General features: G+C 50.5%; 1 protein-coding gene across 2 annotated transcripts; it reads left to right on the top strand.

Moving 5' to 3' along the window:
• The first annotated feature begins 605 nt into the window (after positions 1 to 605).
• Positions 606 to 9,091, top strand: Slc2a8 (solute carrier family 2 member 8). 2 transcript variants are annotated; one of them, XM_051185239.1, is made up of 10 exons: positions 606 to 773; positions 848 to 1,010; positions 1,162 to 1,368; positions 2,366 to 2,465; positions 4,433 to 4,632; positions 5,246 to 5,389; positions 5,526 to 5,634; positions 6,023 to 6,196; positions 6,542 to 6,687; positions 8,362 to 9,091. In XM_051185239.1, exons 1-10 carry the CDS (start codon positions 718 to 720, stop codon positions 8,497 to 8,499), a joined length of 1,437 nt encoding a protein of 478 aa, XP_051041196.1. In that variant the 5' UTR covers positions 606 to 717; the 3' UTR covers positions 8,500 to 9,091. The 2 variants fall into 2 exon arrangements, with proteins under 2 accessions (XP_051041196.1, XP_051041197.1); XM_051185240.1 differs by lacking the exon at positions 848 to 1,010 and having other exon boundaries at positions 689 to 773.
• The last annotated feature ends 4,312 nt before the right edge of the window (positions 9,092 to 13,403 follow it).

The raw sequence follows: 13,403 nt of genomic DNA, 5'->3' as shown, positions 1-13,403 counted from the left end.
ATGTAAGCAAAATGTTAATACAAAAAGTTTAAAATCAAAATAAAGAATAAAAACAGTTGGGCTATGTGGCGCTCGCCTTTAATCCCACCACTCAGGGGGCAGAGGCAAGTGGAACTCTGTGCGTTCGAGGCCAGCCCGGTCTACAGTGATTTCCAGGACAGCCGAAGCTGTTACACAGAGAAACCCTGTCTCAAAATAAATAAATATAAAATAAAAACATGTGAAACCACCAAAACACGGGCCACCGAGATGACTCTGCTGGTAAAGGTGCTTGTCCCCAAGCCTGACGACATCAGTTCGATCCACACTACCTAATCCACGTGGTGGAAGGAGAAAAACAACTTGAAAAAGTTTATTTCTGACTTGCACAGGCACACTGTCACCTCCGGCTCACAATAGATGTTAAGGAAAAAAAAAAAAAAAACCTAAACAATCTTCTCCATCTTCATTGGCTAGCTCAGTCCTAATGGCCACGCCTTCAGGCTCACGCCACACTCTAATTGGACAATCGTACGCGCGAGGACATAAGCCTCCCCCAACCGGCACCTGGGTCGCCGGAGCGAAGTTCGGGGCAGTGAGCCTCGCAACCGGCTCTGTGCTTCCATTGGTCAGCTCTGATTGGGGGTGGGCTCTAGCGTCCCATTGGCCACGCCTGCCGCCGAGGCCGCGCTCGCCCGGGCTGCGACAGTTCGCGGGTGGCACTCTGCTGCTGCCAGCATGTCGCCCGAGGACTCCGAGGAGACGCTGCCGCTATTGCGGCCGCCGGACGCCAGGTGCGGACCCCGAGGGTCTGAGGCCTCTCCCTCACGTCCAGCGGCGCCGCTCACGCCACGCCTTGTACCCGCAGTGTTCCCCGCGGCCGCCGAGTCTTCCTCGCCGCCTTCGCCGCCGCCCTGGGCCCGCTCAGCTTCGGCTTCGCGCTCGGCTACAGCTCCCCCGCCATCCCCAGCCTGCGACGCACTGCGACCCCCGCCCTGCGCCTCGGAGACAGTGCGGCCTCCTGGTTTGGGGTGAGCCCGCGGGGGAACCCCGGACCCCAACTCTCCGCCGCACCCCAGGGTCCCCCTCATTTTCTTTCCTCTGAGGCTGCGGGTCGTGGGGTGGAGGGATCGTGGACCATGGTCTCTGGTGGCCCCCTCCTCAGCCCGTTCGGGTCCCCAGGCCATCGTGACCCTGGGCGCTGCGGCAGGGGGCGTACTGGGCGGCTGGCTCGTGGACCGTGCGGGGCGCAAGCTGAGTCTCTTGCTGTGCACCGTGCCCTTCGTGACCGGCTTTGCCGTCATCACTGCGGCCCGGGACGTGGCGATGCTGCTCGGAGGCCGCCTCCTCACTGGCCTAGCTTGCGGAGTCGCCTCACTAGTGGCACCGGTGAGTGGTTTGGGCCTCCTAGATGACCTTTGCCAAGCAAGGGCCAGCAAGTCAGCAGTGAAGCGATGCCTCACGCCCAGCATTAGTTGTCCCTGTATGCTTAGCAGTTATGTCTAGATTCCCCCTATTTTCATGTTAGCAGGGCAGATCTGGTTTGTCCCCGGAACAGACTTTTCGCTCCCTTCACTGCTTGCAGGCAGCCCCTGACCCAAGGCTACACACTGCAGCCCACACGCCAGGATCATTTACCTGGGCACATGCTTCGCTCCCCTGTGAAGTAAGACTTATTTCTGAGGTGGTTTGAGGCCTTTGCACAGGAAGCTGCTGGTTCAGGCATGGGCTCTGGAAAGATTTGGGCCCTGGTAACTGAGATCACCAGCAACCAGCAGCCACAGACTTGGATGACACCCATCTCTTCCCCAATTCTGGCCTCATGGGCATTCACTGCACCTGTTGGAGGTGTGAAAGAGCTACAGGAGAGGGAAGCTTTTTTTTTTTTTTTTTTTTTTTTTTTTAGACTGGTTCATGGCATAAGGTATGGAAGAATCTAGAAGTATGGATGACACCTAGCTTTGAAGTGATGGCAGCCTCTGGTAGGATTAGGCTGGACAAGGGCACTTTCAGTGTCCCGCAAAGCACCTGAAGCTGGCCAGCAAGGGAGAAGTCTTTTTGTTCTAACTCATATTTGTGCATATTAAATGTGTACTGGGCTCCACCTGGTGGCACATGCCAGTAATCCCAGGACTTGAGGGGTAAATACATAAAGATCAGCAATTTATTGTTATCCTCAGCTCATTGGAGGCTAGCCTGGGCTTCATGAAACTCTATCTCAAATGAGTGTAAAGAAGCTGTGTGCACTCTTTCCTCTTGCCCACACACAGCAGCAACTATTACCCACAATGCTCTTTACAAATCTGCAGAAGATGAGGATGTCACCTGCCGCAGTGTGGTTAGACTCTTCTGTTTAAAGATCCCAAGTGAAGTCTCACCTCCACAGGTCTATATCTCGGAAATTGCCTACCCAGCCATCCGGGGACTGCTCGGCTCCTGTGTGCAGTTGATGGTTGTCACCGGCATCCTTTTGGCCTATGTGGCAGGTAGATTTGCTTGCTGTATTTTGAACCCCATTAATGGTTACATGGCCACTTTGAAAACAGGTTTACAGAGGGCAGAAGTTTGCCTGGGGCTACTAGCCAAGGCGCCAGGTTCTCAGTCACACTCCTGGGAACTTGGTGTAAGTGTGTGTGGTAACTGAACACCAGGGAGAATTAGTGGTGTCTTCATTGTCCTAAAAGCCCACCGCACTGTGGAGGGACTCAGGAGAGCGTTCCACTTTAGCTCCCTCACTGGGGGAACTGGAATTTCAGCATGTTATCACTGAGTTCACAGTCAGCAGAATGTCACCTGAAGGTGGCTTGTTCCCAGAGACCTAAGGGGTTTCAGGAATTGTCTCCTCATTAGGAATGGGTGGAAAGAGAACAACCTTCAAGCCTGACACACCCACACGAAATGTCCAGGGCCAGGAGAGTAATAGCATATGGAAAGTACCTGATCCCTAGTAAAAACTGTTAAAAGATGGCGTCAGAGCCATGGGGGGTTGGGGGGTGGCTGATAGGCTATGGTATACCTAGCTTGAGATATACATACTGGATCTTCACAGTGGATCCCACAGTAATCTCCATCATTTTTAACTCCTTTATTGTCCTGGCTCTTTGGTGTCTTCCCTGCAGCCTGGCTGCCTCAGGAGCCCTGCAGTGAGTCAGGGCCCCTACTAGGCACAGATGTTGACTCTGGTGTGGAGACAGTCAGTGTCCTGCAACTCCAATGTTGCCTCCAATGCATCTTCATCACACTGCCTTGCATTGATCTGGTTCTTTCCTCTTGACCCCCTGGTATGAGGTGACTGTAATAAGTGACATGGTGGGAACAATAATGCCTCAGTCATAAGACTTTGAAACAACTATTAATGGAGCCTCATTGCTAAAGCACACTGACTCCTTCAGGCTGTCCTCTAACCTCCACACACATGCTGTACCATGCATCAGGCATGCACTTTCTTTCTTTTTAGTTTTATACAAAACACCATGATCATGACAACTTATAAAAGTAAACATTTAATTTGAAGTGTATGGTTCCAGAGAGCCATAAGCGTCATGTTGGGGAACATGGTGGTAGGCAGGTAAGGCAGGAAAGCATAGTACTGGACCAGTGGCAGAGAACTAACTAACTGGGAATGGCAAGGACTTTTTACATCTCAAAGCTTGTCCCCATTGACACACCTCCTCCCCTGGGGCTACACCTCCTACTGCTTCCCAAACAGTTCCGCCAACTGGAGTGGACCATTCTCATTCACTACCACACATACAACAAGGCAGTTGAATAATATAATAAAATTATGATTAAAGTATAACATAGGGCTTGGGAAATAGTTCAGCAAGTAGAAAAAGTTCAGAAGAGCTTGCTGTCAAAGCTTGAAGACGAGAGTTCAAATCCGCAGAGCCCACATAAAAAGCTAAGTGTGGCCATGAGTTCCTGTAACTCCTGTGCTGTGGCAGAGCAGAGAAAGGAGAATGCTAGGGCCAACTGACCACAGCCTACCTCCAGGTTCAATGGAAGACCCTGTCTAGGGAATATGGTGGACAGCAACAGACAATCGTCTGGCTTCCACATTCATGCATACACGCACACACTCACACAGATAAGTATAATGTAGTAGATACATCAAAACAGTACCAGCCCATTGTCAAGTGTTTTGCAGTATCCATGCCTTGACATGACTGAGATCACAGCATTTGGTTTACATCAGCATCACCATTGCAGTACACTGATATGTTACCATGGCTACAGGACATGACTTAGCAATGGGCATCTTTTAGCTGGTTACATCTTATGTGCAATCCATCTGTATTTTCCTTAATAGATGTCACTTAATGATGTCCTGATGGAACATTCCTAGTAGCAAGTCTCTTTAACCAACATGAAGGTGCTGGCAGAGGCTGTGATGTGCTTACTTGGAGCAAGTCCCAGGGCTGGCTCACCCTGGCTCTGACATCTGCTGTTGCAGGCTGGGTCCTAGAGTGGCGCTGGCTGGCCGTGCTGGGCTGTGTGCCCCCCACCCTCATGCTGTTGCTCATGTGCTGTATGCCTGAGACCCCACGATTCCTCCTGACTCAACATCAGCACCAGGAGGCCATGGATGCCCTTCGGTTCCTGTGGGGCTCTGAGGAGGGCTGGGAAGAGCCCCCCATTGGGATTGAGCACCAGGTGAGAGGGAAAGAGCATAGCCCGTTCCCAAGGCTACACACCCGAGTGGCGGCACCCCTCCACCCTCAGTGAGGACTAGTGTTACCCTGCCTGAGCAGCTGGGGGCCAGCTGGAGCCCCACTTAGCTCGTACTGTCCCAACAAGTGAAAGGCCAGGCCCTCGAGGAAAAGCGTGCAAGGGACTCATTTAATGGGAACCACAGGCAAGGGAGCCTTCAGGATCAGTGGCATGCAGACACTTTGCTGTCGTGTGACCTGGCCATCTTGGAGGCTTGGCTCTTTCATCTGTAAAAGGATAGTCCTTATGGTGATGCTGAGGTCTGTGCACATGGCTGCAGGGGGTACTCTGCCTCTCTCAGGCGGAGGTGAGCCCGGAACACACAAAAGTGCTTGGCACTCAGGTACAGGATTCTTCACTCGAGTGCTGAAGTGTGAGCCTACCACCACACCCCCCACCCCCGCATGAGGAGGTTGAGGGGCCTGTCTGCACACTCGGGGCCACAGGTGGGGTGGGGCCAGCAAGCTGAGGCTCATTCCCTCCATTTAGACTTCTGAGCTCAAAGAAGGGTCCTTGGGTGAGGGGAGAGAACACTGATGAGCCGTCTCTGTGGCAGGGCTTCCAGCTGGCTATGCTGAGGCGCCCTGGTGTGTACAAGCCCCTCATCATTGGCATTTCACTCATGGCCTTCCAGCAGCTGTCAGGGGTCAATGCTATCATGTTCTATGCCGAGACCATCTTTGAGGAGGCCAAGTTCAAGGTAAGAGGCTTCGCCCAGCCTGCCTCATACACAACATGCGTGAATTAACTTCCCAGAGCTTAGGGCTTAGCTCACAGCCAAAGAGAGAGGGAGGGACTTGTCTCTCTTCAGCAAGCCAGCTTCTCCACTCTCCCAGGACAGCAGCCTGGCCTCCGTCACCGTGGGCATCATCCAGGTCCTGTTCACTGCTGTGGCGGCCCTCATAATGGACAGAGCAGGACGGAGGCTGCTTCTGGCCTTGTCAGGTAAGATGCCTGAGCGAGAAGGTTCCGTCTCCCCAGCTCATGGGAGACAGGTCCAGGGAGGTGGTATGACTAGTTCTTTTGAGCAAGTGACCATCTGTCTTCAAGCCTCCTTTTCCCACTCTGAAATGGGGAAGGGCTGTGGTGAGGTCAGGTCCTGGGCAGTAGCTTTGGCCTACTTACCCATGGTGCCCACTGGCGCCTGTGAAGGCCGCTGTGGGCATGGGGTTGAATGCTGCTCCTGCTTCTGCAGGTGAGAGACTGCTTGGGAACTTCACAGCATTTGCTGAGTGCTGTCCAGTTGGGCTTCCATGATCAAGGTGTGAGAGCAGCCACACTGCACCCTAAGCCATGTCCCCAGCATCCTGCCTAACCTGGGCTCTGCTTGCAGGTGTCATCATGGTATTCAGCATGAGTGCCTTTGGTACCTACTTCAAGTTGACCCAGAGTGGCCCCAGCAACTCCTCCCATGTAGGCCTCCAGGTGCCCATGTCTGCAGAGCCTGTTGATGTCCATGTGGGGCTGGCCTGGCTGGCTGTAGGCAGCATGTGCCTCTTCATTGCTGGTAAGAAGGGATGCGGGGACATTGGGTGGGGTTGTCCCTGTAGCCCACCATGCCAAATTCTGTAGCAGTCAGCTTCAAATCTCCTTTTACTTGGCTTTGCCCCTCAACCCCAAGGAACATGACTTCTGTGCATGTGACTCTGACCATGTGCTCAGCACTGAGCTAAATTCTTTCACTTAGTCTCCATGACAACTGCAAGCAGGTCCCATCCTTGTCCTTAAATCTAAAATGGGAAGGGACTAGCCAAAGGCCTCCCAGCAGGGTCGAGGGCTGTAGACCCCTAAGCCTACAGGCTATCATGTAGGAGCCCAGCATGTGTGCCTTAACCCTGCCTTGCTCCCACAGGCTTTGCAGTGGGCTGGGGACCCATTCCCTGGCTCCTCATGTCCGAGATCTTCCCTCTACATGTCAAGGGTGTGGCTACCGGTGTCTGTGTCCTCACCAACTGGTTCATGGCGTTTCTGGTGACAAAAGAGTTCAGTAGCATCATGGTGAGTGCAGACCCATGCCTTCCCTCATTTTGTCAGCAAAGGCTTGCCTCATGAAACTATTCATTGCCAGAGATTCCATGTCCATGACCTTGAGTGTAGGCTGAGGTCCCCTAATGGCTGAGACACTGCCATCTCAGGAGTGGCATGGAACCAGAGGCTAAACCAGTGTTGGGGTGAGGATAATATGGCCGGCCTTCCCCACTAGTGAATGTCAGGGACACGGGCCAGAAGCCCATGATATATGTAAAACAATTGACAGGCATGGGCTCTGAGACACACACATATACACACAGAGAAAGACAACTTCCCTGTGTGTTGCCTTGTGTACTGCTTAACTCTCAACATGGTCCTGAACTAGAAGTGCAGGTACATAGTGCACCTTCCTCCTAGGTGGAAGGGCATCTTCATTCACACGTTTTTTCCCCCCTGCCAACTCCTAGCCACGTGGGGCTGGTGCACCATCTGTTGCCCTGGTGCCTCCTGTCTCCTGCTTCTCTTTCAGTGCACCTGGTTGGGGTCTCTTTCGGACAGGGCCAGTTGGTGCATGCCTTGCTATTCCCCCTTTCCCCCCCACCTGCTCCCCCCCCCCCCTCCCCCCCACACCCCCCCCACCCCATATTATTACAATTAGATGCTTTTTTCATTTTGGTTCTGTTGGCCTTTGGCTGTGGGGTCTTTTTGGTTTGCTCTTTTTTCTATTCAACACGTTATTTCCCACGGGCTTGCTACCTGAATTAGTATTCCACTGATCCTGTATCATTTCTCCCTTTTTTCTTTAGGAGATTGACTGTAATCATTAACCATTTATAACCAACCCCATTTAAATGCAAACAAACATTTATAGACAATATTTGGGAATGTGGGCTTGTTTTCTCCAAACTGCTTCCTGCTGGCTGGGGATGCTGTTTATACCATGGGGATCATGACAAAACAGAAACCTGATGAGATCCTTGTTTTTGTAGTCTGTAAGGCTGTTTTAAATGTTGGATTACCTAGGCCACTGCTTCAGGGGGTCTTGCTTCATCAAACAATATTAGTCTAGAAGGAATCCACAGCTTTTCATTTTCTGTGCAAACGTAAATAAAAATCTCTTTTCCAAAGTAACAGCCTAAAACAGGCTCAGGCACATGGGGCTGCCCAGAAAGCCCAGAGGGAGGCAAGCAGAGGCCCACCATAGAATGTGGGAGGGAGCAGACAGCAAAGGACCTGGAGGAAGAAGCCCAGAAGGATGTGACGAAAACTCAACGGGGGCCTGGAGTGGGGGCTGGGGGAGAGCATCCTGTCAAAGAGGCTGCAAGGAACTGAGGAGTGGGGACTTTGCTCAGCCACCTGCAAAAGTCACAGACTCACCTCCTCCTCTCTCAAGAGTTAACAGTTCCCCCTTCCTTACCTCACAGAGAACTCACAGTAGCTGGGATACCGGAGGGCGGGGCCCAAGATGTAGGCATGAGGGCAGTAAGTCTGGGATGCCCAGAAACAGGAAACCAGCTTCCCCTTGACATTTCTGATCTTGGGGCAGTCACTACATTGCCATGAGCATCACTTTCCCAGACACACATCACCTTGGGTGGCACAGCTGGATCTGCAGACAGGATAGGCCTGGCAGGCAGGGTGCTCGGGATTGTGTGGGCCTTGTGACCTCTGGCTACCTCCACCTGTCTCTTCTCTTTGCAGGAGGTCCTCAGGCCCTACGGTGCCTTCTGGCTCTCTGCTGCCTTCTGTATCCTCAGTGTCCTTTTCACATTGACCTTTGTCCCTGAGACTAAAGGCAGGACTCTAGAACAAATCACGGCCCATTTTGAGGGACGATGACAGTCCCTTTCTGTGACTGGCAATCCTGAGCTGGGCTAGCTTTGGGTTTCAGGAGTGGAGTAGCCTGTAGCTAAGCCAGGCCTCAGGTTGAGACCCAGACTTATGCTACGAGGTTCACCAGATTCTGGATCTAGTGTCTGCAGCCTGCAGCACATACAGGACATCTGAGGAGCTGTGCAGTTGCACCTGACATGCGGCTCCCTCCTCAGACTAAAGCATCTGAAGTGACATGATGGGTATCCTGTTTTCTGGCTGGGGCTCTTTTGACTTCTGGGTCCTAAGCACCCACCTGTGCCTCCCTCTTGACTGTGGGATCTGAAAGGAATTTGGCCACATAAAAGTTGGGCTGAGAAACAAGGGTAACCTCTTTGAGTGAGCCCAGGTGGAGAAGAGAATGTTCTAGTCAGTCCAACCAAGCCACCCTCCTCAGCCCTGCCCAGAGGTCCTGTGGATCCACTGTGAGGTCTGCCAGCTTACCCATCATTTGCAGGTTCTTTCCAGCTCTTCCTTCCCTGGGCTCAAGTGTCCTGAGTCATTAATCACCAAGTCTTGTTGAGTTTCAGAAAATAAACCTCTTTCTGTTGGACTTTAATGGAGCCAGAAGTCTTTCTCAGGACCCTTGTATCATGGATCATACATACTCACTGGAATAAGTTGGAAGACAGACTTGTACAGCAGCTGGTGATCTGCTAGGCGCTGTACTTACATGGGAAAGCCACCCCTTTCCAGAAGTAATCCCAAGTGAAACTGGTCCATCGTGAGCCTCCCCTCTGACACCCACTCTTTCAAGGTCCACTATTCAAAACAGCAGGCTTGCCTGGTGGTGGTGGCTCACACCTTTAATCCCAGCATTCAGAGGCAGGCTGACCTCTGAGTTCGAGGTTTACAAAGTGAGTTCCAGGACAACCAGAGCTGTTAAATAGAAACCCTGTCTTGAAAAAGAAGTAAGTATCAAGCCGGTTGGTAGTGGCACAGGCCTTTAATCCCTGCACTCAGGAGACAGAGGCATGCAGATCTCTGTGAGTTCCAAGCCAGCCTGGTCTACGGAGCTAGTTCCAGGACAGCTTCCAAATCAATACAAAGAATCCCTGTCTCGAAAACCAAAAAGAGAAAAAAGAAACATCAAAAAAAAAAAAAACTCAGTGGTCTTGACTTCTTGACTTCCCTTTAGTTAAGACAATAATCAGGCTGAACTTTTCCTTAAGAATCATTGTGGTTGGGGCTGAGAGGTTGCTGAGCAGTTAAGAGCACTGGCTGTTTCAGTAGACCCAGGTTCAGTTCCCAGCACCACATGTCAGCTCTCAACTGTCTGTAACTCCAGTTCCATTGGACCTGATACCTTCACACCAATGCACATAAAATAAATTTTTTAAAAAAAAAGAAACATTGTGATTGTCACCATCCTACTATTAGTCTTATGCACTCTATTAGCTGTTAGTGGAATCCTTTTGTTTGTTGTTTTTTTTTTTTTTTTTAAGACTCACTACAGCTGTGGCTGTCCTGGAATCCACTATGTAGAGACAAACTCTGCTGCTGAGATTAATGGTGTGCACCACCACACCTGGCTGATTTTTTGTTTTGTTTTTCGGAGACAGTATCCCTCTGTGTAACAGCTGTGAACTCACTCTGTAGGCCAAGCTGACCTCGAACTCACTGAGATCCGCCTGCCTCTGCTTCCCAAGTGGATTTTACTTTATTTTATTTTAAGATAGTGATCCATCATGTAACCCAGGCTAACCTAAAACATACTGGTATCCTGGAACCCAATGCAATCCTTCTGCCTCAGCTTCCCAAGTGCCATTCTATTCTTTCTGACCAACTTGAGAAGATATGGTTCTAGGTTTTCAGTCGTCAAACTGCTGGGTTAGTCCAAAAGTTTCTTGCCCCTTGGAGCCCATTTAACTTGCTGGAACCTTCACAAAATGACCCCCCCTTAGGCCTGCAGAGTTTTCCCTCAGGCCCTCAGGTGTGATGCCCATAGGCTGTACCCAATGCTGGAAAAGGCTTTATTTTACTGCCATCCTGGTGGCTCTGTCCGATGCTGTTTTGTTTTTTGTTTTCTTTTTCCAGTCCTGGTGACTGAGCTCGGAACCTGCACATGCTAGTTAGCCAAACACTCTGGCGCCATGCGACACTTCCCAGCCATCTGATGTTTACTTTTTGTTATTTATTTCTGTGTGTATGTGTGCGCGCACGCGTGTGTGTGTGTGTGTGTGCGCACGCGTGTGTGTGTGCACGCGCATGTGTGTACACCAGATATTGATGCTGTGTCTTGCTCAATTACTTTATGACTTTAAGATTTAAGTGTAGTGTGTTTGCGTGTGGGTTAGGGTTAGAGGCCAGAAGCATTTGATCCACTAGAGATGTGGAGGTGGGTTACAAGCAGATGTGGAGGCTGGGAATAGAACTCTGGTCCCCTGAAAGGACAGTATAGGTTGAGTCATCATTTCTCCAACCCATCCCCCTGAATTTTTTGAGACAGGGTCACAGAGCCTGAAGTTCATGGACTGGCCTGCAAGCCCCTGGGGTCCGAGTGTCTGCCCCTTCCACCAGGCACATGCTGCCATGTCCGGCTTTAAAGATTGAATTGTATTTATTCAGTGGGACCGTGAGCCACAGCACACAAGTGAAGGTCAGAACTTGCAGGAGTTGGTTCACTCCTTCCGCCACATGGGTCCTGGGGTCCTGGACAGCAGGTGGCTTTCCCACTGAGCTGTCTTCCCTGCCCGCCCTCACGCCTAGTGTTCTGTGGACATCTGGGATCTCACTCAGCGCAGCAGCCACTTTACTGACAGAGCACCCCTAGCCTCAGTGTCAGTTTTTGTTTTTACATTGATTTATGGTGAGGCACTTGTGTCATAGTTCACATGTAGAGATCAGAGGACAACTTTCATTCCAGGGATTGAACTCAAGACTGCCAGGTTTCCCAGCAAGGGTTTTTACTCACTGAGCCATCTGGCCAACCCCAGGTGTCTGTTAAGGTCTACTATGGCTGATGGAAGTATCGTCAGTTAATCCTGTAGGGTAGAACACTGCTGTAGCTTTCACAATCTTGGTAATTTAGTTTGGCAAGAAAGAATATAATTGTTTTTGTTTGTGACTTTGGGGGGGGGCAGTCCACTCTGTAGTCCATCTCTTATCTCTTGATTTTCCTGCCCCAGCTCTTGGCTGTCGACCCTCTCGCTCTGTCAGGACTGTGTAGTGGACGTCATTCCCGCTCTGTCCCTGCTGTCTAGTGGACAGCTATTCTTCCGGGTTGATGCTTTTTCTCTCATTTTCCACTTAAGGTTCTTTTTACTGGGAAGATATGGAGACAGGTTCTTGCTCTGTAGCAGCCCAGGCTGACCCTAAAACTCAATGTGTAGCTCAGGCTGGCTGTAGCTCAGTGTCCCTAGCACCCTGAGTGCTGTAATCCCAGGTGTGTGACTCCAAGCATGCACTCACTTTTCTGTGTCTTTGATCTGTGCTCTACTTCACTTTATCTTCTACAAATATTTTGCTTTGCTAGTCATTCTTTAAAGAAAGTTTTCATCTTTTTCAATGTATTGAGCATGATGAGACCGCCATACTCTCTCCTGGTGAAGATTTTTTTTTTTTTTTTTTTTTTTTTTTTTTTTTTTGAGACAGGGCTTCTCTGTGTAGCCCTATCCTGGAACTCGCTCTGTAGGTGAGGCTGGCTCGAACTCACAGAGTTCTGTAGACCAGGCTGGCCTTGGACTCAGAGATCTGTCTGCCTCTGCCTCCCAAGTGCTGGGATTAAAGGCGTGTGCCACCACTGCCTGGCTCCTGGTGACAGAATCACACTGTCATCTTTTGTGAGGTGACATACTCTTCTATGCGTGTCATATAAGCTGAGTAAGGTGTTGGGTGGTGTGGCCCATGTCTCCTGCATGAGGTGGGGTTCTCCAGAGAAACAAACCCAGAGTGCATATGAGGTATACACACGTTGCAAGGGGCTGAGAAGGCCTAAGATCTGCAGAGTCAGCAAGCTGGAGGCCCAGGAGTGCTGACAATGTGACTCCAGCCAAAGGGAAGCACGAGACTCAGGAAATGCCACTGCTGTGACCAATGACCATACCCAGCTTTTATGTGGGTACTGGAAATCCAACCTCAGGTCTCAGGCCTGCAGAGCAAGCACTTTACCCACTGAGCCATCTCCCCAGCCCTTACTTTCTCTTGCTGTCTATGCCTCCTTCATAGCATCCTATGCTGTTGAAGGGGATGAATGTTTTTTCTAAGGATATACATTTCTACCATTTGAAAATCAGATTAAGTGGTGGTCAGGCCATTAATTCCATCACCAGGGACGCAGAGGCAGGCAGATCTCTGAGCTCAAGTCCAGCCTGGTCTACAGAGTGAGTTCCAGGACAGCCAGGGCTGTCTAAGAAACCATCTTGGAAAGAAAAGAAAATCAGATTGAGGTATTTACTTGAACAGAATCCAGCAATTATAAGAGCTAATGATTTATAGCAAGCTGTAGTTATGAGCCACCACCACACTCAAGGACAGGACACTTCATATCCCTGTGTAGTGTCACTTCCCTGCATCTCTGCTAGGCTTCCTGTATAATCTCATAAAGATGTAATCATACTTGAGGCCTTTGTACCTGGCTTCTTAAATGTGGTACAGCACCTTTGGGATTCATTCATGTAGTTAGGTGCATCAACAGTTCACTTGGGTTCATTTATTCATGTGGTTGGGTGCATCAACAGTTCACTTCCTGTATTTCTGAGAAGGCTGACAGTGGACATTGCACTATTTCCAATTTGGGGCTATTTTTGGGGGTGTGGAGCCCCATTGCTACACATCTGCAGACATATCTTGTGTGGAGTGGAATTGCTGGGCATGTGCTAAGTGTACTTTAGAAACTGCTTTGACTCATGTTCCCCAGTGGCTCCATGTCC

Source organism: Phodopus roborovskii, unplaced genomic scaffold (genome assembly GCF_943737965.1).
Source record: "Phodopus roborovskii unplaced genomic scaffold, PHOROB, whole genome shotgun sequence".
NCBI lineage: Eukaryota > Metazoa > Chordata > Mammalia > Rodentia > Cricetidae > Phodopus > Phodopus roborovskii.
The sequence above is the reverse complement of the archived record's forward strand: the minus strand, read 5'-3'. Positions and strand labels throughout refer to the sequence as shown.

Coding starts and splice junctions, on each gene's coding strand:
- Slc2a8 (XM_051185239.1), top strand. CDS start 718: ATGTCGCCCGAGGACTCCGAGGAGACGCTGCCGCTATTGCGGCCGCCG. Junction 774..847: donor TTGCGGCCGCCGGACGCCAG/GTGCGGACCCCG, acceptor TTGTACCCGCAG/TGTTCCCCGCGGCCGCCGAG. Junction 6,197..6,541: donor CATGTGCCTCTTCATTGCTG/GTAAGAAGGGAT, acceptor TTGCTCCCACAG/GCTTTGCAGTGGGCTGGGGA.